General features: G+C 37.3%; 1 protein-coding gene across 2 annotated transcripts in view; it reads left to right on the plus strand.

The window, feature by feature from the left end:
• The first annotated feature begins 5803 nt into the window (after positions 1-5803).
• CDKL2 (cyclin dependent kinase like 2) overlaps positions 5804-27743 on the plus strand; it is a 59210-nt gene continuing 37270 nt past the window's right edge. Inside the window, exons 1-3 of one of the 2 annotated variants that reach the window (XM_004383140.1) lie at positions 5804-6292; positions 9511-9705; positions 25057-25251. In XM_004383140.1, the coding sequence (XP_004383197.1) occupies positions 9538-9705; positions 25057-25251 (363 nt within the window). In that variant the 5' untranslated portion in view covers positions 5804-6292; positions 9511-9537. The remainder of the gene's footprint in view (positions 6293-9510; positions 9706-25056; positions 25252-27743) is intronic. The other variant, XM_004383139.2, reaches the window with a different exon arrangement.

Below are 27743 nucleotides of genomic sequence, written 5' to 3' on the forward strand. Positions count from 1 at the left end.
TCCATCTGCAAAAAAATGAAACAGGACCCATACCTCACACCACACACAAAAACTAATTCAAAATGGATCAAAGACCTAAATATAAAACCAAAGACTATAATGTTCATAGAAGAAAAAATAGGATCAATGCTAGAGGCCCTAATACACAGCGTTAACAAGATACAAACCATAACTAACAACACACAAACTCCAGAAGATAAGCTAGATAACGGATCTTCTAAAAATTAAACACTTATATGCTCATCAAAAGACTTCATCAAAAGAGTACAAAGAAAACCTACAGACTGGGAAAAAGATTTTGGCTATAACAAAGCCGACAAAGATCTAATCTTTAAAATCTACAAGAAAGTCCAACACCTCTACTACAAAAAGAGAAATAATCCAATTAAAAAATGGGCAAAGGAAATGAACAGACACTTCAACGAAGAATACATTCAAGCAGCTAACAAATGCATGAGGAAATGCTTACGATCACTAGCCATTAGAGAAATGCAAATCAAAACCACAATGAGATACCATCTCACCCTGACATTACTGGCACGAATCAAAAAAAACAGAAAATAACAAATGTTGGAGAGGATGTGGGGAGATTGGAACTCTTATGCACTGCTGATGGAAATGCAAAATGGTACAACCATTTTGGAAAAAAGCTAGAAATAGAAATACCATGTGATTCAGTGATTCCATTCCCAGGAATATATCCTAGAGAAATAAGAGCAATTATTGCAGCATTATTCACAATAGCAAAAAGATGGAAACAACGTAGATGCCCATCAACAGATGAATGCATAAACAAACTATGGTACATACATACAATGGAATACTATGCAACAATAAATAACAATGATGAATCTGCCAAGCATCTCACAACATGGATGAATCCAGAGGGCATTGTGCTGAGTGAAATAAGTCAATCACAAAAGGACAAATATTGTATGAGACCACTACTATAAAAACGCATTAAAAAATTCACACACAAAAAGAAACAACCTTTGATGGTTATGAGGGAGAGGAGGGGTGAGAAGGGAAAAACACTAAATAGATAATAGATAAGTGGTAACTTTGGTGAACGGTAAGACAGTACACAATACTGGGGAAGCCAGCACAACTTGACAAAGGCAAGGTCATGAAAGCTCCATAGACACCTCGAAACTCCCTGAGAGACCAAATTACTGGGCTAAGGGCTGTGGGGAGCATGGTCTCGGGGAACATTTAGCTCAACTGGCATAACATCGTTTATAAAGAAAATGTTCTACATTCTACTTTGGTGAGTAGCGTCTGGGTTCTTGAAAGCTTTTGAGCAACCATCTAAGATACTCTACTGGTCTCACCCCATCTGGAGCAAGGGAGAATGAAGTCCAGCACAACTCGATGGTGCACAGCTGCCACCACCGACTGCTCTGACAGGGATTACAATAGAGGGTCCCAGACACAGCTGGAGAAAAATGTAGAAGAAAATTCTAACTCAAAAGAAAAAAAAAAAAAAACAGACTTACTGGTCTGACAGAGACTGGAGAAACCCTGAGAGTATGGCCCCCGGACACCCTTTTAGCTTAATAATGAAGTCACTCCTGAGGTTCACCCTTCAGTCAAAGATTAGACAGGCCCATAAAACAAAACGAGACTAAATGGGCACACCAGCCCAGGGGCCAGGACGAGAATGCAGGAGGGTACAGGAAAGCTAATAATGGGGAACCTAAGGTTGAGAAGAGGAGAGTGTTGACTTGTCATGGGGTTGGCAACCAATGTCACAAAGCAATATGTGTATTAATTGTTTAATGAGAAGCTAGTTTGCTCTATAAAACTTCATCTAAGTACAATAAAAAAGAAAAAAAAATTTCTAGAAAGCCTTTGTTTCTTATCCCCCGTAGTCTTTTTTAAATGTATAACTCACATATGTAAAACTCACCCTTTTAAAAGTGTATTAATTCAGTGGTTTTTCGTATATTCAAAAGGTTATGCAACCATTAATGCTAATTTAAGAATATTTTCACCACTCCATAAAGAAACTCCGTATGTATGAGCACTCCCTATTGCCTCCTCCCCCCAGTTCCTTACAGCCACCAATCTTTCCATTTCTATGAATTTGTCTATTATGGACAATATGGAATCATACAATATGTGGCCTTTTGCATCTAGCTTCTCTCACTTAGCATGTTTTCAAGGTTCATCCATGTAGCATGTTTCAGTACTTCTTTCTTTTTCATGGTCGAACGATATTCTTTTGTGCGGATATATCATATTTTGTTTATCCATTCATCAGTTGATGGACATTTGGGTTGTTTCAACTTTTTAGCTATCATGAATAATGCTGCTATGAACAGCCGTGTACAAGCTCTTTGTGTGGATGTACATTTTCGCTTCTCTTGGCTATGCACCTAGGAGTGGAATTGCTGGGTCACATGGTCCTTAGTTAACTTTAACCTTTGTCTCACTGCCATCTCTCAAGCATCTCTCTTGATGTTCATGTCATCCACTCCCACACTGTTATCTTCAGATTTTTAGAACGTTTTCACATTCTTTAGTGATTAAAATTTCCTTCTCAACCTCTTTCTCTATAGTCTCCCTTGGGTAGTTCATGTTAATGACTTTTCATACAGGGACTTCAAATTTCTTTGAACTTCTCAACTTTTATGACATTTCCCACTCAATTTCAGCTACCCAGAAGTACAGCCAAGCATTTAACTCTTTAGAACTGATCACCATCTTGTGCCATTTCCAAGATCATGAATTCACAAATTTCGTTCTCTGACAATAACTTTTTCTTTCACTTACACTCCCATTATACTTACTCTTCATGCCTATGATGACCTCTAGTCCCTCAGTGCCTCTATATTTTCAGTTTATTAGCTAGCTTCTGTCACAAATTGTCTTCCTATCTAGGTGGAGCCCATGACCACCCATTTCAATGGTGATTTCTTCTGCATCCTTGATTCCTTAACTCCTTTGTTTAACCTTACGCTACCAATCTTTTACCAAAGTAGCGTACATGCCATCTATTTTCTCCATTCTTTCTTCTGGGGTTGCCAAGTCCCAGGAAACAGGGCGTTGGTTTTCTGTAAATTCATGTTGTCCAGCCTCAAGTGGGCACATTTTACTATTTTGTATTCCTTTCATCTCAAAATGACTTTCTGTCATAACTACCTATTTCAAGGAATTTCTGCTCTCAAATCCTTGAGCTTCAATCTCACCATTACTTTTTTTCTGCAAAAATGAAGTTATTTTACTGAGAAGATCTAGGCCAACTAATATGTCTTCCCTACACTTTTCTCAGTTGTTCCTCTTTAAACCTGTTCTCTCCATGGCTAAGCCCTTCTCATACTTTATTGCCTTCTCTTCACTCTCTAAGGAGCCCTGGTTGTGCAGTGGTTAAGCATTTGATTGCTAACCGAAAGGTCAGTGGTTTGAACCCAGCAGCCGTTCAATGGGAGAAAGATGTGGCCGTCTGCTTCCTTAAAGATTTACAGCCTTGGAAACCCTACGGAGCAGTTCTACCCTGTCCTGTAGGGTCGCTATGAGTCTGAATCGACTTGATGGCAACGTGGTTTTTTGTTGTTGTGTGTTTATTTCTTCACTCTCTGTTCTTGGCTTTTCATTATTCCTTTTCTTGCTTCTTTAAAGCCTCTTCACTCTCCTTTTCTCCTACAGATATTGCCCCATTTAGAAAGAAAAAATAAACAACCCAGTCCCTCTTCTACATAATGCTACCTCTTCACCAACCCTGTAGATGACATTGCCCAGGATGCCCAGGATGTGTGATTTTTTTTTAATACATTCTGAATCTTTTACAATTGGCTTTCAAACTCAGTTCTTTTGGACATTGTTTTCTCAAGCATTGCCTATTCACCAAATCCAGGATTTTCAGTCTTTATCCCTTGGTTCTCCCTGGCATACAAGCAGGTTACTTAAGCTTCAGGGCCTTTCACGTGGAAGGGCTTTAAAATGTTTACACGTTTGGTTACTTCTGTAAAGTTGGCAAAAATAAAATATTTTTGCATTCTTGTTCTTCAGCTTCAGGTCCAACAAACTGTAAGCTGCCACTTTATATAAAGAGATCTGCCCCTCATATAAAGGAAGTTCATCAGACTCTATTACAGCCTATAGGTGTAACAAAATGGGGAATGGCTCCCTCCAGCTTGATCACAGTTAAGGATAGAGCTAAATGCTATGTTAAGACTTCCATCTTGGATAGACCCAAGAATTCTGTTCTTTCCATCCCAGGTCCCAAGTATGGTTTTCAGTATTACAGATTCAGGAACTAGATTTTAAGCTGTTTGGCCAAGGTAATCAAGAATTGGAAGATTAATTCATGCTAACTAACCAAACTCCAAAAAGATTATTTATATCCCAGAATGTTTATTTCTTAGTGTTTAGGAAGGAATTAATACCTTAATTATGAATGCCTTAATATTGACTGTGGATATGTTGTTGTTAGTTGGAGTCAATTCCGATTCAAGGTGACTACATGTGTGAAAAGTAAAACTGCTCCATAGGGTTTTCAAGGCTGTGACCTTTCAGAAGCAAATCACTAGGCCTTACTTCTGAGGTACCTCTGGGTGGGTTTGAACCGTCAACCTTTTGGTTAGTAGTTCAGTGCTTAGCCATTTGTGCTACTCAGTGAACGGACTATGGATATAAATATCTGCTATCTAGGACACTCTCCTCCCTGGATTAAGGTATTTTAGAGACCAAATATGATTATAAAACGTTTGTTGTTGTTAGATGCCATCGCATCGGTTCCGACTCATAGTGACCCTGTGTACAGCAGAACGAAACTCTGCCCGATCCTGTGCCATCCTCACAATCGTTGTTATGCTTGAACCCATCCTTGCAGCCACTGTGTCAGTCATTAAGCGTCTTCCTCTTTTTCGCTGACCCTCTGAGCCTTACGTAAAACGCTTAGTTATCATGATTTAAAGTGTAAATAACTGAGTGGCTTTAAGACTTCACTGCAAGGGTATGACTTAACCCCAAATTCCTTGAAAATGGGTAAAACCCCGTTTCTTGTGTCAACTTCAGCATGTACATGATTCTGACTTACCTGTCTTGTAATGGATCGAGTTGGTGGTCTGTGCCTTAAACATGTTTACATATAAGGCACTTTAAACATCACACTCCGGAACCTCACTCCATTTTGCTGTCATACTCCAGTATTGTGCTTCTCTTCTCGTTCCCAGTGGTCCAACAGTTTTCCTCATTTCCTTCAGGCCCTCTGTTCCCCTTATCTATTCTCAAAGTGCTTCCTTCACTTTCAGTGCCCAGGCTGTCCTTCCCAAGTCGTCACCTACCTTCTTTTACATTGCCTCGCCTGCAAATCATCTCCTAGACTGTCACCCTCATGTCCTACAAGGCTCATACTGGCCTCACCGCCCAAACTGGAAAGGAAGCGTTGAATCAGGGTCAGGCCCCAGCGTTCCCGGGTTAGGGCGCCCCGGGCCCGCTCTCTGCCATAGCGGAGAAGCTGTGAGAAACCCTCCATCACGCTCTTTGCGTCGTCTTCCCCTCCCCTTTTCTCCCAGCCCTCCATAACCACCACCACTTTAACTCTCCCCGTGAGCACCACAATCATCTGTTGCCCTCAGCTGGGAAGAGAAGTTCTCCCGGCGAAGTCTTCTTCACTTGCAAATGGAAATGTGTGAGGATGAAGCCTTCAGCGGGTCAGCGAACAGAACCTGGGCCGAGACCCAGGTGAAGGGGGAGGTGTGTTTGGCGCAAAGCCAATCATAATTCCTGACAACAGTGTCCAGCCAATCAGAACAAAGAAGGCCTGGCACCCCCGGGCCCTGGAGGGTAAAGACCCGCCCCTTTGCAGCTCGGTGGCCAACGCCTTCGCCCAGGGGTGGTGGAAGCCAAGCTGGTTCACAGACTCAAGGGACTGGCACCTTCCGAGCTGGGAGGCAGTGCCCTCTCACCCCAGCTAATTTCTGTATAGGCCTTGGCCTTCACAGATGTTGGTGCCTGCCCTGGAGGCATTCTGACCTGGGCCGTATCTCTCTCTGGAGACTTTGTGCTTATGGTTGCGGACATAGTGAGGTCGTTGCCTTGACGACGACAGCATGCGGTCCGCGGTCCTCCAAAGTGTGAGTCTGTGGCGGGCCGAGGCCTATCTGCCTCGCCGTCTGCTTCACCTAGGACCGGTGACTGAGTCCGCAGAAGAAATCACAGCAGCACTGGAGTAGCTAGTTTGCTAGTCAGCATCTTTTAGACCGGCGAGCGAGATGCATTTCACCTCAAATTTGTTTCCTAGTTGAAAACCTTTGGGTCTTTCCACGTGAAGGATTTTAAAGAAACAGTAAGTATAATACTTTTTTAAAAAATAAAATGCTTCTATCATCTCTTTGTTTTTTTCTATTTAGATTTTAACCTGTCTTTAACAGAATAAAAAATTAGCATTATCCAAGTATATTGTATTATCCAAGAATATCTTGTTGGTACTAGAACCATATGCTTACATGGCACGTTTCCAGAAATAATACATTTCCAATTGGCCAGGAATCTTTTTAGTTTCTATTACCCCCTTAGATTCAGAAGTAGAAGGCATGAAAAGTTATAGTTTATGAGTAACTGTTTCAGGAAACAAAGGACTTTGTGTGCCTTGATACTTTTAAGGTATTTATAGACCATGCCCCTTGAAAAAGCAAGTGTGTTTAATGTGGTGTGTCTAACTGTGCAGATGGCTGGGAAATAAACTTGGCTTAATGTTAGTTTGTGATATGCTTCAGAACACCTTATACATACTTAAGGTAATTTTTATTTTTGTTCACTTTGCATTTTCAGATATTGAGGACACCCCTGAAAAATGTTTTTAAATGATCCAGGTTATAGATTCAGTTATTTTTGTCCTTGGTACGATAAACCTAGAGCCTAACCCATTGCTGTGGAGTTGATTCTGACCCATAGCCACCCTGTAGGACAGAGTAGAACTGCCCCATAGGGTTTCCAAGGCTGTAAACCTCTATGGAAGCAGATGACACATCTTTCTCCCAAGTAGCTGCTGGTGGTTTCGAACCATTGACCTTTCAGTTAGCAGTTGATACTTTAACCACTGTACCACCAGGGCACCTACCTACAGCCTAAACCCACCAACGAGAACTGCCATCTAGTCAATTCTGACTCATAGCGACCTAGAGGCTAGTTGTTATTAAAACATACGGTCTTAATGCCCTGGTGGTGCAGTGCTTAAAAGCTTGGCTGCTAACAAAAGGTCTGCAGTTCTAATCCACCAGCCTCTCCTTGGAAACCCTATGGGGGCAGTTCTACTCTGTCCTATAGGGTTGCTATAAGTTGGAATCGACTGGAGGGCAACAGGTTTGGGGTTTTTGGTTTTTTTTTTTTGGTATTAATGGAAGGAAAAAAAATGGAGGAAAGGGAGATTAGAACTACATTGATATATTTTTTTCAAATACAGTCATTAAAAATATAGTGCCAGAACCCAGAGAATATGGCCCCCGGACACCCTTTTAGCTCGGTGGTGAAGTCACTCCCAAGGTTCACCGTTCAGCCGGGGACTGGACAGCCCCATAAAACAAAATGGGACTGATGAGGCACAGCAGTCCAGGGACAAGGACTAGAAGGCCAAAGGGGACAGGAAAGCTGGAGATAGGGAACCCAAGGTTGAGTAAGGACAGTGTTGACATGTACTGGGTTTGTTAACCATTGTCATAGGGCAACATGTATACTAACTGTTTAATGAGAAACTATTTTGTTCTGTAAACCTTCATCTAATGTGAGAAGAGCAGCACAACTGGAAGAATATAACCAACATAACTGAATTGTACATGTAGAAATTTTTGAAATGGTGTATCTTTTGCTATGTATATTTTCACCAAAACAAAAAGTCCTCCAAGGCCAAGAAGGGAACGTGTTGACATGTCGTGGGGTTGTTAACCAATGTCATAAAACAATATGTGTACAGACTGTTCAATGAGAAAATATTTGTTCTGTAAACCTTCACCTAAAGTACAATTGAAAAAAAAAGAAGAAAAAAATATAGTGCCAGAAGTTAAAATGTCAAATATGGAAAGTTAGTATTTGGGGACACTGTTCTTAAAACAAGCCACGTTAGAACCTACTATAAAACTAGTAGTAAAATATGAAATAATTTGAGTTGGTGTTGATTGGAATTGTTCTAATTTTTTCCCCCTGGAAGATCAATCTTCTGGTTCTCCATGTATATCTACATTAATAAATAAAAAAAACATAATAAAACTCCAAACTATTAAATGTAAAGTGTTGAAAATGTATGGTATACATTAGATTATCACAGTTTGCAAGAACAAAGAAAATATTTGTTTTGTATTTGCCATCAATATCCCAATAGGCGAGCAAGTAAAATATCACCACAATTCACAATCTGATAAACTATTTTTAGATTGCGATCAATACATTGTTAATAGGTGAGAATATTTCTTCTTTCCCAGTTTTGTGAATGAGTGATTTTATAATTGAACCATGAATCATCTTTTGACTACATAGTACCAAAAAGACTTTGGCTTTTTTCCTCAAAACCTTTAGAACCATATTGGGATTTATAGCAATATTTTTTATTCTTTTCTTCTGAGATTTAATTTCAAAATCAGATTTAAAAAATAAACTTAACTTTGAAGTTGTAGTTTAACAGCTTTTATATAGTATGACAATCAAGTCTTATGAATTAAAGTCTATATTTGGACTGAAATAATTTTCTTATCAAAACATATAGTGGAATGATTGCTTGGCCTTCATCAATTATTAGTAAAGCAAGAAAGATTCTATTAGGAATGCGTTTATCCAAAAAGTGCCACCTAATGGGATGTGGAAGAATTTTAAACACAAAATTCAAATATTCATGCTTGTAGTGAGTAATCATTAACAGGGTTTTTGTAATACTGTATTTAGAAGTACTAATATTTAATTTCTTGTTAAAAATCTGCTTTTATGCTGTGATGTCATTGTTGCTACTTTGTAAGTTTAGTATAGGAATTTAACTAGTATCATTTTCATAAAACTATTTTATTAAAGATTCTTAGTGTTAATTTGGTAAGTGATAATTTTGTGAACAGATATTTTTCCCTATTGAGTAGAAAATACATAAAGATTTTCAACTTTGATCTTCAACCTGGTGTAAAAAATAAATTTAATCTTCATTAAAGTCACATTCAATTGTGCCTTTTTTTCTTTGAGTGAAAAGAGTGCTTTTCTAAAGTTAGCTGTAATTACTTTGTATTGCTAGAGTATTGCTTTATCAGAATTAAAAATATATTGAATTTCATTAACATAACCTTTAATAATTTAAATTTAAATTTAATGGCTTCAATTCCATTTGCCTTGTCTTTTATTATATATGGATGAATATTTTGAAAACATAATCAGATGTGAAAAGAGAATAAGACACTGTGTGTCACCACAGCTATCAACACAGTGACTGTTTTAAATATGGAAAATAAGTGGGGAAGTATTAATTTGCTGGGAGGGTGGAGGAAATTAAAATACTCAACATTGTTAACTCTACATTTTAGTTTCCACAGTAAGAAAAATCCCTACTGGTTTTAAATTAAAATGGAAAAATATGAGAACCTAGGATTGGTTGGAGAAGGGAGCTATGGAATGGTGATGAAGTGTAGGAATAAAGATAGTGGAAGAATTGTGGCCATCAAGAAGTTCTTAGAAAGTGATGATGACAAAATGGTTAAAAAAATTGCTATGCGAGAAATCAAGTTACTAAAGGTGAGTAAATACATATATTGAGTTGAAAAAAATATGAGTAGTTTCTTAATCAAGATTAAGTTATGGATTTAGAAAAAAAATACTGTTTTTTTTTTTCTAATTTGTTTTATTTTCATAACAAGGTATAAGGTATAGATTTCTTTTTCAGCAATAAGGAGAAATAAAATTATTATGTACACATATTCATTCATCTCTTGAAAGTAAACATGATTTTAAAAGTATCTGTCTATGTATCTACCTGCCTACCTACCTACCTATCTATCATGTTGGGAGTCACAAAAAGACCACCCCCCTGTTCAGAGATTCCCTAGTAAGACTCACAGGACTCAACATACAGTTGTACTCATGGCTATTATTTATTATAGTGGAAGTATGTAAAGCAAAATCAGCAAAGGGAAAAGGCACATGGGGCCCCTTCCAGAGGAAAACTGTCCCAGTGGAGTCACACAGGATGCACTTAATTACTCTAGCAATTAAGTGAAATGTTGTATACCAAGGAAGGTCATAGACATTAGGGAATTGGTGCCCAGGATTTTATTGGGAGTTGGTCATGAAGGCACTCTCAGTCTAGCATGTACCAAAATTCCAGACTGCCAGAAGGAAATCAAGCGTTCAGCATAAAACATGTTGTTTGCACAGTGAGCCACTCTCATCAGTTTTGGGAATAAAGACAACACTCCTAAAATCCAGGTTCCACTTTACGATCAGGCCTTTCTAAGGATAGCAGTTTCAGGCCTACTATGTTAACTCTTCTCTTTCTCTCTCTCTCATCAGTCTCACCAGAAGTTTATCAGTTTTATTTATGTTTAGAAAGAATCAATGTTTGGCTTTGTTGATCTTCTCTATTGTATATTTGTTTTCTATTTCATTAATTTTTTGTTCATTGTTATTTTGTTCCTTCTGTTTACTTTGGGTAGGTTTATTTTGCTGTTCTTTTTCCTAGTTTATTGATGTGGATACTTATCTTATTAATTTCCAGACTTTTTTTTCCTCTCATATATGCATTTGTTATACATTTCCCTCTAAGAACAGCTTGGTCTGTATCCCAGAAATTTTGATTGTTGGTTCATAATATTTTCTCATTTTCATTATGCTTTTATTAATCCCTAGGTTATTTAAAAGTATCTTTCTTAATTTCCAAACCTGTGGAAATTTTCTGTGTTTTCCTCCCCTGCTTATTTATTTGTGATCAGGGTATATACTATGTAAAATTTTATTTCTTTAAAATTTCTTGAAACTTGCTTTTTGGTTCAGAATATAGTCAATAAAAAAACAAGGTTCATTTTGTGATTGAAAAGTATTCTATGTATGTCCGTTAAGTCAGGTTTATTAACTGTGTTGTTCACATCTTCTAAATTCTTACTGAGAATGTGACGTGGGTGGTGGGTGTAAGAAATGATGGAGAAATGGGGAAGCAGGAATATGAATGATCTGTGCTTTCTGGTAATTGACTTTATGCTGGTTCTCATTCATGAATACCAGAAAGATGTTTACCTGTGTTTTATTGACTATGCAAAGGCATCCGATTCTGTGGATCATAACAAAGTGTGGATAACATTGCAGAGAATGGGAATTCCAGAACACTTAACTGTGTTCATGCAGAACTTATACATAGACTAAGAGGCAGTCATTCAAACAGAACAAGGGGATACTGCTTGTTTAAAATTAGGAAAGGTATGTGCTGGGGTTGTATCCTTTCACCTTACTTATTCAAGGTATGTTGAGCAAATAATCTGAGAAGCTGGACTACATGAAGAAGAATGCGGCATCAGGATTGGAGGAAGACTCATTAACAACCTGTGATAAGCAGATGACACAACCTTGCTTGCGGAAAGTGAGGAGGGCTTGAAGCACTCAATGATGAAGATCAAAGACTACAGCCTTCAGTATGGATTATACCTCAACAGAAAGAAAACAAAAATCCTCACACTGAATCAATAAGCAACATCATGATAAATGGAGAAAAGTTTGAAGTTGTCAAGGATTTCATTTTACTTGGATCCACAGTCAACACCCATGGAAGCGGCGGTCAAGAAATCAAATGACGCATTGCACTGGGCAAATCTGCTGCAAAAGATCTCTTTAAAGTGTTAAAAAGCCAAGATGTCACGTTGAGGACTAAGGTGAGTCTGACCTAAGCCATGGTATTTTCAATTACCTCATATGCGTGCGAAAGCTTAACAATAAATATTGAAGAGCAAAGAATTGATGCATTTGACTTACGGTGTTGGTAAAGAATATTGAGTATACTGTTGACTGTGTTGGAAGAAGTACAGCCAGCAAAAAAGAGGAAGGCCCTCAATGAGATGGGTTGACACAGTGGCTGCAATAATGAGCTCAAACATAACAACAATTGTGAGGATAGTACAGGACCGGGCAGTGTTTCGTTCTGTTGTACATAGGGTTGCTGTGAGTCAGAACCGACTTGACAGCACTTAACAACAATATCCATGAAACTATTGTCATAGTCTCTTACATATTTTTCATTTCATCTATTTGTCTTTCTGTGCACTCTTCCAGATATTTTATCCTGACCTATAATTTTGTTCATTAATTCTGTCTTCAGTATTTCACTTATCTCCTTCACTGAGTTGTTAATTTTGGGTATTGTATTTAAAAATTTTCTTTACTATAAAGTATAACCCATATAAAACCAAAAAACCAAACTCATTGCCACCGAGTTGATTCTGACTCATAGCAACCCTGTAGGACAGAGTAGAACTGCCTCATAGGATTTCCAAGGAGTGCTTGGTAGTTTCGAACTGCTGACCTTTTGGTTAGCAGCCGAACTCTTAACAACTATGCCACCAGGGTTTCCAACTCACATATAGGAGGGCACAAAATAATGCTTCTAGCTCAAAGGATTATTACAAAGCAAATATTCATGGAATAAACATCCAGTTTAAGAAATAACATATTGCCAACAACCCGTTTCCTTTTATATTCTGGATATTAATCCCTTATCAGGTGTATGATTTCCAAAAACCATCCTATTGGTTGTCTTTTCACTTTCTTGATAGTGTCCTTTGATACACAAAAGTTTCTAATTTTGACAAAGTCTAATTTTTTCTATTATTGCCTTTCAGTATCATATCTCATAATCAATTGTGACATCTAGATCATGAAGATTTTCTCCTATGTTTTCTTCTAAGTGTTTTATAATTTCAGCTCTTAGATTTAGGTCTTTTATCAATTTTAAGTTGATTTTTGTGTGTGGTGTAAGGTAAGGATCCAACTTCATTCATTTGCATGTGGATATACACTTTCCCTAGCACATTTGTTGTAAAGATTATCCTTTCCTCATTGAATAGTCTTGACCCCCTTGTTGAATATCAATTGATCATATATGCTCGGGTTTATTTCTGGGCTCTCTATTCTATTCCTTTAGTCCATATACCTGTCCTTATGCCAGTATAACACTGTTTTTATTACTGTGGCTTTGCAGTAAGTTTTGAAATTGGGAAGTATGAGTCCTACAACTTGTTGTTATTAGGTGCCATCGAGTTAGTTCCGACTCATAGCGACCCTATGCACAACAGAATGAAACAAAGCCCCATCCTGCGCCATCCTTTGCTATGCTTGAGCCCATTGTTGCAGCCACTGTGTCAGTTCATCTCGTTGAGGATCTTCCTCTTTTTCACTGACCTTCTACTTTACCAAGCATGATGTCCTTATCCACGGACTGAGCCTTCCTGATAACATGTCCAAAGTATGTGAGATGTAGTCTCACCATCCTTGCTTCTAAGAAGCATTCTGGTTGTACTTCTTCCAGAACAGATTTATGCATTCTTTTGGCAGTCCATGGTATAGTCAATATTCTTCACCAACACAATTCAAAGGTGTCAATTCTTCTTTGGTCTCCCTTGTTTATTGTCCAGCTTTCATATGCATTTGAGACAATTGAAAACACCATGGCTTGGGTCAGGCACACCTTAGTCTTCAAGGTGACATCTTTGCTTTTCAACTCATTAAAGAGGTCTTTTGCAGCATATTTTCCCAATGCAATGTGTCTTGGTTTCTTGACTGCTACTTCCATGGGCATTGGTTGAAATCCTTGAGAACCTCAATCTTTTCTCCGTTTATCATGATGTTGCTTATCGGTCCAGTTGTGAGGATTTTTGTTTTATGTTGAGGTGTAATCCATACTGAAGGCTGTGGTCTTTGATTTTCATCAGTAAGTGCTTCAAGTCCTCTTCACTTTCAGCAAACAAGGTTGTGTCTGCATGACGCAGGTTGTTAATGAGTCTTCCTCCAATCTTGGTGCCCTGTTCTTCTTCATATAGTCCAGCTTCTCAGATTATTTGCTCAGCATACAGATTGAATAGGTATGGTGAAAGACGCAACCCTGATGCACACCTTTCCTAACTTTAAACCATGCAGTACCGGTTGTTCTGTTTGAACGACTGCCTCTTGATCCATGTACAGATTTCTCATGAGCACAATTAAGTGTTCTGGAATTCCCATTCTCTGCAATGTTATCCCTAATTGTTGTGATCCACATAGTCGAATGCCTTTGCATAGTCAATAAAACACAGGTAAACATCTGTCTGGTATTTTCTGCTTTTAGCCAGGATCTATCTGACATCAGCAATGATATCCCTGGTTCCATGTCCTTTTCTGAATCTGGCTTGAATTTCTGGCAGTTCTCTGTTGATATACTGCTGCAGCTGTTTTTGAATGATCTTCAGCATAATTTTGCTTGCATGTGATATTAATATTGTTCATTAATTTCCACATTCGGTTGGATCACCTTTCTTGGGAATAGGCATAAATATGGATCTCTTCTAGTCAGTAGGCCAGGTAGCTTCTATCAGTACCATCAGTTCCTGATCATATGTTACCTCCTGAAATGGTTGAACATCGACCAATTTTTTTTGTTATAGTGACTTTGTGTATTCCTTCCATCTTCTTTCGATGCTTCTTGCGTTGTTTAATATTTTCCCCATAGAATCCTTCAGTACTGCAACTTGGGGCTTGAACTTGTTCTTCAGTTCTTTCACCTTGAGAAATGCTGAGCGTATTCTTCCCTTTTGGTTTTATTTTTTCCAGGTCTTTGCACATGTCATCATAATACTTTACTTTTTCTTCTCGAGCCACCCTCTGAAATCTTCTGTTCAGCTCTTTTACTTCATCATTTTTTCCTTTTGCTTTAGCTACTCGATGTTCAAGAGCAAGTTTCAGAGTCTCTTCTGACATCCATTTAGGTCTTTTCCTTCTTTCCTGTCTTTTTAGTGACCTCTTGCTTTCTTCATGTATGATGTCCTTGATGTCATTCCACAACTCGTTTAGTCTTCGGTCATTAGTGTTCAACACATCAAATGAATTCTTGAGGTGGTCTCTAAATTCAGGTGGGATAAACTCAAGGTCGCACTTTGGCTCTCGTGGACTTCTTCTAATTTTCTTCAGTTTCAACTTGAACTTCATATTAGTAATTGATGGTCTGATCTGCAGTCGGCCCCTGACCTTGTTCTGACTGATGATATTGAGCTTTTCCATCATCTCTTTCCACAGATGTAGTCGATTTGATTCCTGTGTATTCCATCTGGCGAGGTCCATGTGTATAGTCGCTGTTTATGTTGGTGAAAAGACGTATTTGTAATGAAGAAATGGTTGGTCTTGCAAAATTCTATCATGCCATCTCTGGCATCGTTTCTACCACCAAGGCCATATTTTCCAACTACCGATCCTTCTTTGTTTCCAACTTTCGCATTCCAATCGCTGATAATTATCAGTGCATCCTAATTGCATGTTCGATCAATTTCAGACTGCAGAAGTTGGTAAAAATAACCAGTTTCTTCATCTTTGGCCTTAGTGGTTGGTGTGTAAATTTGAATAATAGTCCTATTAACTGGTCTTCCTTGTAGGCATATGAATCTTATCCTATCACTGACAGCGTTGTACTTCAGGATAGGTCTTGAAATATTCTTTTTGACCATGAATGCAATGCCATTCCTCTTCAAGTTGTCATTCCCAGCATAGTATACCATATGATTGTCCCATTCAAAATGACCAATACCAGTCCATTTCAGCTCACTATTGCCTAGAATATTGATGTTTATGCGTTGCATTTCGTTTTTGATGATTTCCAATTTTCCTGGATTTGTACTTCGTACATTCCATGTTCGGATTATTAATGGTGGTTTGCAGGTGTTTCTTCTCATTTTGAGTCATGCCACATCAGCAAATGAAGGCCCCGAAAGGTTGACTGCATCCTCATCATTAAGGTTGACTCTACTTTGAGGAGGCGACTCTTACCCTGTCGTCTTTTGAGTGCTTTCCAAACTGGGAGGTTCATCTTCTGGCACTATATCAGACAATGTTCCTTTGCTATTCGTAAGGTTTTCACTGGTAATTCTTTTCAGAAGTAGACCGCTGCGTTCTTCTTTCTAGTCTGTCTTAGTCTGGAAGCTCAGCTGAAGCCTGCTTTTATTTGAATACTGGTGACATAGCTTACAGCCTCACAGCAACACACAAGCCCCTCCAGTATGACAAACTGACAGATGTGTGGGGGTCCCACAACCTAGTTCTTCTTTTTCAATATTGTTTTGGCTATTTGGGGCCCCCTAAAACTCTGGATGAATTTTAGGAGGGTTATTCTGTTTTTGTGGAAATGCCACTGGGATTTTGATAGGAATTGCATTGTTTTTCCATTCATTTGGGTCTTATATTTCTTTCAGAATGTTTTATGGTTTTCACTATATAAGTCTTTCACCTCCTTAGTTAAATTTATTGCTAAGTATTTTATTATTTTTGATGCTATTGTAAATGGAAATGTTTACTTAAATTTCTTTTCAGTTTGCCCATTTCTGGTGTGTAGACGTACAACTTTTTTTTTCGAGGGGTGTGTGTTTTGACCTTTGCGCTAAACAAGTGGGCAAATCTCACCTTCATTGCTAACTGCGTGGTAAGGATTAGCATGAATCCAGCTCTCAAAGTTTGGAAATAGAACCAGTCCTCACCTTCTTACTTTTCCATCCCCATTGCCAGCCACTCATGCAGCACTCTCTGTCTCTGATCCTACCCACCCAGAACTGGGTCAGAACTCACAAGTTAGACAGTCACCATCTTTCAGATGAGCTGCCCATGCAGCATTTCTTGGATCACCCAGAGCTGGTCAGAGCTCACATGTTAGAAGGACACCTTCTTTCAGACTTCTAAATAGGCATATGCTAGCCCCGATGGCTCTTACTGCCCCTGTGGTTTTGTTAATTCACTGACATGACTCACAGAATCTCATGGAGAGTATACCATCTTACAACGACAATTTTATTACAATCAAAAAGGATACAAACCAAAAGAGACACATAGGGTGAGGTCCAGGAGGGATCACAATGCGGGGTTTCCGTATCCCAAAGAGGGATGCACTACCCTCTCATGTGAATCTTCTCTGAGCCTCAGGGTCAGGGCTTTTATTGGGCAAGATTACATCTTGCCTCCTGAGGCTTAGTCACCATTGGTCCCCCACGTGGTCCCTCTTGATCTGGTTTGTCTCCATTCACTGGCCTTCAATGTTGGTCTGGCTCAAAGGAACCATGAACAAAGGCCAAGTTGCTTTTTGCAATGTAGGTTCCACAGCTCACTGCCTTTTATTCTGCAACTTTGTCTGTCGGAGCTCTAGGAGTTCCTTGCTGTTCCTTGGCATTACTTTGCTTGTAGATGTTCCTCTCATGGTATCTGTCTTCCCCATTTGTGTGTCTCTGTGTCTATTTTGCTCTTTTTATAACTCAGAAATGGTTAAGTTTAAGGCCCACCCTACTCTGGTATGACCTTATTAATATAGCAAAAGAAAAACCCCTATCTCCAAAGATGATCACATCCATAAGTACAGGGGCCAGGATTTCAATATATATTTTGTAATTCACAACATCCTTGTCTTGTTTCTGATCTTAGGGGAAAATCTTTCCATCTTTCACCATTGAATATGATGTTACCTGTGAGTTTTTCATATATGGCTTTTATCACATTAAGGAAGTTTTCTTTTATTTCTAGTTTTCATCATGAAAGTGTGCTGGATTTTGTCAAATGATTTTTCTGCATCAATTGAGATGCTCCTGTGTTTTTTTTTTCCTTTCATTCTATTAATGTGGTGTATTACATTGATTTTCTTATGTTGCACCACCCTTTCATTCTTGGGGTAAGTCCCACTTGGTCATGGTATACAATCCTTTTAATATTCTGTTTGCTAGTAATTTAGTTTGCTGGTATTTAGTTGAAGATTTTTGTACATATATTTATAAGGGATATTGGCCTGTCATTTTCTTTTCTTGTTATGTCTTTGTCTGGCTTTGGTATCAGGGTAATGCTGGTCTTGTAAAATGAGTTAGGACATGTTCCATCCTCTTCTATTTTTTGGAAGAGTTTCAAAAGGATTGCTGTTAATTCTTCTTTAAATGTTTGGTGGAATTCACCAGTGAAGCCATCTGGTACTGGGCTCTTCTTTGTTTGAGGGTTTTCATTACTCATTCAATTTGTTTACTTGTTATAGGTCTATTCAGATTTTCTATTTCTTCTTGAGTCAATTTTGGTAGTTTGTATATGTCTAAGAGTTTGTCCATTTCATTTAGTTTGTCCATCTATTTCTTCTTGAGTCAATTTTGGTAGTTTGTATATGTCTAAGAGTTTGTCCATTTCATTTAGTTTGTCCAATTTTTTGGCATACAGTTGTTCATAGTATTCTCTTAAGATCCTTTTTATTTCTGTAAAATTTGTAGTGATATCTCCACTTTCATTTCTGATTTTAATAATATTAAGTCTCTCTTTTTTGTCAGTGTAGTGAAAGATTTGTCAATTTTTTTTAATCATTTCAAAGAACCAGCTTTAAATTTTGTAGGCTTTCTCTGTTGTTTTTCTATTCTCTCTCTCTCTCTTTTTTTTAAAATTTTTGCTCTAATCTTTATTATTTCCTTTATTCTGCTAGCTTTGGGTCTAGTTTGTTCTTTTTTATCTTTTAAGCAGCAGCATTAGGTTACTGATTTGAGATCTTATTTTTACTGTCGGCATTGACAGCTATGAATTTCCCTCCTAATACTGCTTTTGCTGCATCCCATAAATTTTGATATGTTGTGTTTTCATTTTCATTCGTTTCAAGGTAGTTTTTTATTTCTTTTTTGGTCTGTTCTTTGACCTGTTGGTTGTTTAAGTGTGTTGTTTCCACATATTTGTGAATTTTCCTGTTTTCCTTTTGTTTTTTGATTTCTAGTTTCATTCCATTGTGGTCAGAAAAGATATCATGTATTATTTCAGTCTTTTTAATATATTAAGAGTTTTTTGTGACCTAGAATATGGTCTTTCCTGGAGAATGTTCCATGTGCACTTAAGAAGAACGTATATTCTGCTGTTGTTGTGTAGAGTGTTCTGTATATGTCTGCTAAATCTAATTGGTTTATAATGTTGTTCAACTCATTTATTGATCTCTCTAGTTTTTCTGTTCATTATTGAAAGTGGGGTATTTAAGTCTTCAACTATTATTGTAGAACTGTTGATTTTTCCCTTCAATTCTGTCAATTTTTGTTTCGTATATTTTGAGGATCTGTTGTTAGGTGCATATATGTTTATAATTATTGTATCTTCTTGCTGGATATAGCCTTCTATCAATAATATATAATGTCCTTCTTTGTATCTTGTAATCTTTTTCATTTAAAGTCTATTTTTTCTGATAATAATGTAGCTACCTCAGCTGTCTTTTTGTTATTATTTGTGTGGGATATCTTTTCCCATTCTTTTATTTTCAGCCTCTTTGTATCTTTCTATCTAAAGTGTCTCTTGTAGGCAACATATAGGTAATTTTTTAAAAAAATGCAATCTGCCAATCTCTGCCTTTTAATAAGAAAGTTCAATTCATTTACATTTAAAGTAATTACTGATAATGAAGGATTTACTTCTGCCATTTAGCTATTTGTTTTCTGTATGTCTTATCTGTTTTTTGTTCTTAGTTTAATTTTTGTGGTGTACTGTTTTTGATTCACTTCTTTTTATTTTCTTAGTGGTTACCTTGGGGATTACAATTAACATCTTAAACTTATAACAACCTTGTTTAAGTAATACCAACTTAGTTGCAATGGATTACATATACTCTACCCCTTTACATTTCCATTCCTCCTTTTTATATTGTTTTTGTCACAAATTACATTTTATACATGGTGTGCCCATAAATATAGATTTATAACATTTGTTTTATACATTTGTTTTTTAAATCATATATGTAAAAAATGAGTTATAAACTAAGAGTACAATAATACTAGCTTTTGTATTTACCTATGTAGTTACCTTTACCAGTGTTCTTTATTTCTTCTTATAACTTTGAGTTGCTGTCTAGTGTCTTTTTATTTTGAAATCCCTGGGTAGTACAAATGGTTAACACACTTGGCTGCTATCTCAAAGGTTAGACGCTTGAGTCCGCCCAGAGGTACCTTGGAAGAATGGCCTGGTGACCTGCTTCTGAAAAATCAGCCACTGAAAATCCTATGGAGCACAGTTCTACTCTTGCGCACATGGGGTTACCATGAGTCAGAATAGAATTGATAGCAACTAGTCTTTTCATTTCAGCCTGAAGGACTCCCTTTAGCATTTCTTTCTGGGCAGATATACTGACAATGAACTCTCTTAGATTTTGTTTATACAGGAATATCTTAATTCCCCTTCATTCCTGAAGGATAGTTTTGCCAGATATAGAGTTCTTGGTTGACACATTTTTTCTATCAGTGCTTTCAAATATGTCATCCCACTGCCTTGTTGACTTAATGGTTTCTGATGAGAAACCATTTCTGTAAATCTTATTGAGGATCCCTTGTAAGATATGATTTGCTTCTCTCTTTGTCGTTGATTTTCAAAATTTGGCTATAATGTGTTTCAGTGTGGATCTTTTTGAATTTATTTTGCCTAGAGTTTTTTGAACTTCTTGCATGTGTAGATTCATACTTTTCATTAGATTTGGGAAGATTTCAGCTATTTTTTCTTCAGATGGTTTTTCTGTTCCTTTCTCTCTCTTTCTTCTCCTCATAGGACTTCTGTGATGTGTATGCTAGTATGCTTGATGGTATACCACAAATCTCTCAGACTCTGTTCATTTTCTTCATTTTCTTTTGTCTGCTCCTCAGACTTGATCATTTCGATTGTCTTATCTTCAAGTTCACTGATCCTTTCTTCTGCCTGCTCTAATCTGCTGTTGAACTCCTTTAGTGAAATTTTCATTTCAGTTATTGTACTTTTTAGTTCCAGAATTTCTGTTTGATTCATTTTTAAAATTTCTAGTCTTTATTGATATTCTCATTTTGTTCATGCTTCATTTCCCTAATTTCCTTTAGTTCTTTTCCCAGGTTTTATTTAGCTCCTTGAGCATATTTAATACAGTTGATTTAATGTCTTTGATTAGTAATTCCACTGTCTTGGCTTCTTCATGGGTGGTTTCTGCCTGATACTTTTTTCTTGTGTATGCACCATACTTTCCTATTTCAGTGTATGTTTTGAATTTTTTGTTGAGAACTGTACATCTGGGCATTATACTGTGGTACCTCTGGAAATCTGATTCTCCCACTTCTCAGGAATTGTTGTTACTTGATGAAGGCTGCAGTTGTCTGCTTGTTTTGTGACTTTTCCAAACTGTATTTGCAATGTGTGTATTCCAAGTGTGTGTGGTCACTGAAGTTTCTTTTCTGTTGTCTTTACAGTTGGCCAGTGGCCTGACAGATTTCACACACACACACACACACACACACACACACGCAGAGCACACTGGCCTCTTTAAGCTACTGCCACTGGGACATGCTGTTGCTGTGAAAGGGTTGAAACCATAGCAGTTGTCTGCACTGGTCCTCAGGCAGTGCCAGATCAACCCAAATGTGCAACCCCAAATTTTTGGAGAACAAACACATCCATTAGAGGAATTCTATTCATATACATAAATTATCTTTCTGCTGGAGATAATTGAAAAATGGTTGCAGCAGTACATTGACAAGGAAATGCCAAAAAGTTAAGCTGAATTCAAAAGAGGACGTGGAATGAAGGATATCATTGCCAACGTCAGATGGATCTTGGCTGAAAGCAGAGAATACCAGAAAGAGGTTTACATGTGTTTTATTGACTATGCAAAGACATTCGACTATGTGGATCATAACAAATTGTGGCTAACATTGCAAAGAATGAGAATTCCAGAACACTTAATTGTGCTGATGAGGAAACTGTACATAGACCAAGAGGCAGTCGTTCAAACAGAACGAGGGAATACTGTGTGGTTTAAAATCAGGAAAGGTATGCGTCAGGGTTGTATCCTTTCTCCCTACTTATTCAATCTGTAGGTTGAGCAAATAATCTGAGAAGCTGGGCTTTGTGAAGAAGAATGGGGCATCAGGATTGGAGGAAGACTCATTCACAATCTGTGAAATGCAGATGACTCAACCTTCCTTGTTGAAAGTGAAGAGGACTTAAAGCATTTACTGATGAAAATCAGAGACCACAGCCTTCAGTATGGATTACACCTCAACATAAAGAAAACAAAAATCCACACAACTGGACCAATAAGCAGCATCATGATAAATGGAGAAAATACTGAAGTTGTCAAGTATTTCATTTTACTTGGATTCCCAATCAATGCCCATGGAAGCAGCAGTCAAGAAATCAAACAGTGTATTGCATTGGGATTGGGAAAATCTGCTGCAAAAGACTTCTTTAAAATGTTAAAAAGCAAAGATGTCACCTTAAGGACTAAGGTGTGCCTGACCCAAGCCATGTAATTTTCAATCACCTCACATGCATGCAAAAGCTGGACAATGAATAAGGAAGACCAAAGAACTGAAGCGTTTGAACTACGGTATTGGTAAAGAAATTGAATATACGATAGACTGCCAGAAGAATGAACAGATCTGTGTTGGGAGAAGTACAGCCAGAATGCTCCTCAGAAGCAAGAATGGTGAGACTTTGTCTCCTGTACTTTGGACATGTTATCAGGAGGGACCAGTCCCTGGAGAAGCATATCATGCTTAGTAAAATAGAGGGCCAGCGAAAAAGAGGAAGACCCTCAACGAGATGGGTTGACACAGTGGTTGCAACAATGGGCTTAAACATAGAAACGATGGTGCAGGACCTGGCAGTGTTTCATTCTGTTGTACATATGGTTACTATGAGTCAGAACCAACATGATGACACCTAACAACAACAACATATACAAACATATGGGTATGTTTGGGGCAGTATATGTGCATGTATTCAGATGGTAGTGTACTCTACAAACTGACTTGTATCTTGCTTTTTCCCCCACTTAATATATCTTAGTAATTAATGCATATCAGTGACATAGTGCTGCCTCATTTATTTTTAATTGTTACATTTTATTTCATTGTATGAGTATACCTTAATTCATTTAACCAGAAATATATTTGGAATGTGCTTTGTGATCCTATCTGAGATCTTTTCTTTCCATAGAAAAGTTTAACCCATTTATAGTTATAATGTAACAGATAATTTGTTCTTATTATGCACTGTAATTTTTTTTCCTCTAAAGTCAGATAGCCTAGTGGTTATCTAAATTTCTTACATGCAAATCAACTGTGGGTCTGGATGTTTACAGGGCAGATGTCCTGGACATGAAGGAGGAGCTGAACACAAATGAAATGTTTTCAGGAAAAGACAGAGACCACAGTTCCTGGGTTCCAATCCTGACTCTACCAATTATTGCTGTGTGACCTTGGACAAGTTACTTAACCTCTATGTGCTTAAGTTTCATCATCTGTAAAATAGGATAACACTGTACCTACTTCACAGGATTTTTGTGCTTAAAATAGTACCTGGCACGTAGTAAGAACTATGTAAATATTAGCTATTATTACTTATAATACTATGCTATTTTATTACTCCTTTAAAATATTTTTCCGTATAGAATCTATTTCTTTTATATTGAGTGTGTTTCCTTTGGTAATTTTAGAAGGTTTTATTTTTGTATTATTGGTTACTTTTATAACTATAGTACTATAAAATATACTTAATCTTTTATAATTATTATACTTCTAGTATACTTGTAATTATTATACTTCATTTTCCTCCTCTCTCCCACTCATCTACCATCTGATTTTAAAAGATATCTTATTTATCTTAGGGTTTACCATTAATCTGTAAATATGATTAGACCTTGATAATTTGAACTTTCAGGTCAAAAGATATCATTTTGACCTATTGACAAGGAAATCAGCATACATGGACTCTTACCTTCTTTGCCTCTTTTCTGCCTTACATTTGTTAGTAATATCATTTGTACATTGTTGAGTTTATTCACTTTCTATTTTGTAACCATGAGATGATCACATTTGTATATGACTTAGTCCTGCTCTCAATGGGCTCACTGCTCATGCTGAAAAATTTTCTCTGTTGTATATTACTTGAAAGGAAATGTGGTTGTGTATAAAGTTTTTGGACCACAATTTCTTTCCTTGAGGATTTTGAGTCTTGTATTCTAGTGTCCCCCCCGCCTTTAAAAGTGAGAACTTTTTCTCTGATGAGTGTTCATCTGCCATTTGTATTTTCTGTTCCTTTCTTCCTCTTATAATATCTTTGTATAGATGATGGATTGGTTCCTTTTTGATTGTTTCTTACCATGTAACAAAATGAGCCCTTCCTGGACCAGCTGTTTGTAGGAGATTAATTGGCAGAGAGACCAGGATCTTGTTCTAGGCTAGCAGGAATACACCATGGTTCACAGTGATGTTCTTTATAACACAGGCTTGAGTGTGGGATTGAGTTCTGCTAGACTTAATTTCTCTGAAACTTATAGTTGCAGATTTGTTCATAATGAATTGTCTTGCTTTTCACTCAGCCTCATTGACAGATTACTTCCAGCTAATGTGTTTCTGTGTGATTACTTATTCAATCCTCCCTCCCCTGGTGTTCCTAGGTGCCCTTCAGTTCTAGGAATGCTTTTACTGATAGCTTATGGACCCTGTTCCTATTATATCAAAGAAGACTTTTTTTTACTTTCAGGGTATGTCATCAACTATAAAGAACTCTGCTTTCCCAGCTTTGTAGCCATAGATGATCTTTTGGTATCTTCCTACATTCCTGTTTGACCTTGACTACATTTGGAAGCCCCACATCATATGTTGTGGATAGGGGTTGTAGATCCCTCTTAGTTTCATTCAAAGATGGAGTTACATTTCTTTTTCTCATTCTTTTGGTTTGATTGTGTTTTCTGAGAGGAGAAAAGAACAGTATGGCTTCTCAATTATAATTTAGAAACCATAATATTTTTTTAAAATTTATTCTGTTATGCATTTTATTTGTTTTTCTTATACTGAGACCTATTTTAAATTGTGACTAATTACTAATAATTTGATCTTGTAAAAACAATTTTTCTTTTTTTTATAACAGCAACTGAGGCATGAAAATCTGGTGAATCTGGTAGAAGTGTGTAAGAAAAAAAAACGATGGTATCTAGTCTTTGAATTTGTTGACTACACAATTCTTGATGACTTGGAGCTCTTTCCAAATGGCCTAGACTACCAAATAGTTCAAAAGTATTTGTTTCAGATTATTAATGGAATTGGATTTTGTCACAGTCATAATGTAAGTATTTGGTTTAAATAATTATTTTGCCAATCCTTGACTCTGCAGATACCAGTCAATTAATTTAATGAGACACTTGTTTAAACTAAAGCTTGAACAGTAAAGTAAAACTATTGCTTTAATATTGCCTATCTCCACATGTCAAAATATGTGTATTCCCACCATCCCAACATTTTATTATGAAAAATTTAAGACATACTGAAAAATTTAAAGAATGTACAATGAGAACCCATATACCCGTCACCTAGATTCTATGCTTGTTAACATTTTGCTATCTTTGCTTTGTCATATACTTATTTATCTATTCCTTCATTAATCCATCAAGTAATCTGTCTTACATATTTATGTATTTGAAAGTAAGTTGCAGATATCAGTAAACTTTAACCCTAAGTGCTTCATCCATGCATATCATTAAGTAGAGTTTAATATTTGTTTACTGTTTTTTTTTAGGTAACATTTTTTAATAATTTATTTTTGTTGTCAAGAAAATACACCAGTTCAACAATTTCTACGTGTCCAATTCAGTGACGTTGATTACATTCTTCAAGTTGTGCACCATTCTCACCCTCCTTTTTCGAGTTCTCTCCCATTAACATAAACTCACTGCCCCTAAGTTTACTATCTAAACTTTCGAGTTGCTGTTGTCAATTTGATCCCAAATAGATAGATTTTAAAACAGCACAATGCTCAAGGCAGACATTCTTTACTACTTAAGCTGAACTACTGTTTGGTTTTGATAAAGTATTATAATGAAATGTGCAAAGACCTGGAGTTAGAAATCCAAAAGGGAAGAACACACTAGGCATTTCTCAAGCTGAAAGAACTGAAGAAAAAAATCAAGACTTGAGTTCATAGAAGGAAAACACAGTCACCGTACCAAAAAGAATTGGTCAACATTCAACCATTTCAGTAGGTAGCATATGATCAGGAATCAGTGGTATTGAAGGAAGAAGTCCCAGCTGCACTGAAGGCAGGAGGAAAACAAGGCTCTAGGAATGAACGGAATACCAGTGGAGATGTTTCAACATACGGATGCAACGCTGGAAGCGCTCACTCATCTGTGGCAACAAATTTGAAAGACATCTGGCAATCAATTCAAAGAGATCCATATGTGTGCCTATTCCAAAGAAAGGTTATCCAAAGGAATTCAGAAATTATCAAACAATATCATTAATATCACACACAAGTAAAATTTTGCTGAAGATAATTCAAAAACGTTGCAGTACTGTTGCAGCAGTACATCTACAGGAAAGTGCCAGAAATTCAAGCTGGATTCAGAAGAGGACGTGGAATGAGGGATATCACTGCTGATGTCAGATGGATCTTGGCTGAAAGCAGGGAATACCAGAAGGATGTTTACTTGTATTTTATTGACTATGCAAAGGCATTTGACTGTGTGGATCATGACAAATTGTGGATAACATTGCAAAGAATGGGAATTCCAGAACACTTAATTGTGCTCATGAGGAACCTGTACTTAGACCAAGAGGCAGTTATTTGAACAGAACAAGGGGCTAGTGCATGGTTATTATCCATACTTATTCAGTCTATATGCTGAGCAAATAAGCTGAGAAGCTGGACTATATGAAGAAGAATGCAGCATCAGGTTTGGAGGAAGACTCATTGACCACCTGCAATATGCAGGTGACACAATCTTACTTGCTGAAAGCAAAGAGGACTTGAAGCACTTACTGACGAAGATCAACTACAGTCTTCAGAATGGATTGCATCTCAACATAAAGAGAACAAAAATCCTCACACTGGACCAATAAACAACATCATGATAAACGGAGAAAAGATTGAAGTTGTCAGGGATTTCATTTTACTTGTATCCACAGTCAACACCAATGGAGGCAGCAGTCAAGAAATCAAATGATGTATTGCATTGGGCAAATCTGCTGCAAAAGACTCCTTTCAAGTGTTAAAAAGCAAAGAGGTCACTATGAGGACTGGGGTGTGCCTGATTCAGGCCATGGTATTTTCAGTCACCTCATATGCATGTGAAAACTGGATGATGATTAAGGATGACCGAAGAAGAACTGATGCCTTTGAGTTATGGTGTTGGGGAAGAATACTGAATATACCATGGACTGCCAGAAGAATGAACAAATCTGTCTTGGAATAAGTACAGCCAGAATGCTCCTTAGAAGCGAGGATGGCAAAGACTTTGTCTCATGTACTTTGGACATGTTATCAGAAGGGACTAGATCCTGAATAAGGCCATCATGCTTGATAAAGTAGAGGACCAGCAAAAAAGTGGAAGACCCTCGATGAAATGTGTTAACACAGTGGCTGCAACAATGGATTCAAGCGTAACAACGATTGTGAGGATTGCACAGGACCCTACAGTATTTTATTTTATTGTACATAGAGTTGCTATGAGTCAGAACTGACTTGACGGCACCTAACAACCACAACAACACAGATAATCATGAGAAAGAAAATAAATAAAAAATCCACATGCCTACCACCATTTGATATATTTTTTTAAG

This window comes from Trichechus manatus, unplaced genomic scaffold (genome assembly GCF_000243295.1).
Source record: "Trichechus manatus latirostris isolate Lorelei unplaced genomic scaffold, TriManLat1.0 scaffold00105, whole genome shotgun sequence".
NCBI lineage: Eukaryota > Metazoa > Chordata > Mammalia > Sirenia > Trichechidae > Trichechus > Trichechus manatus.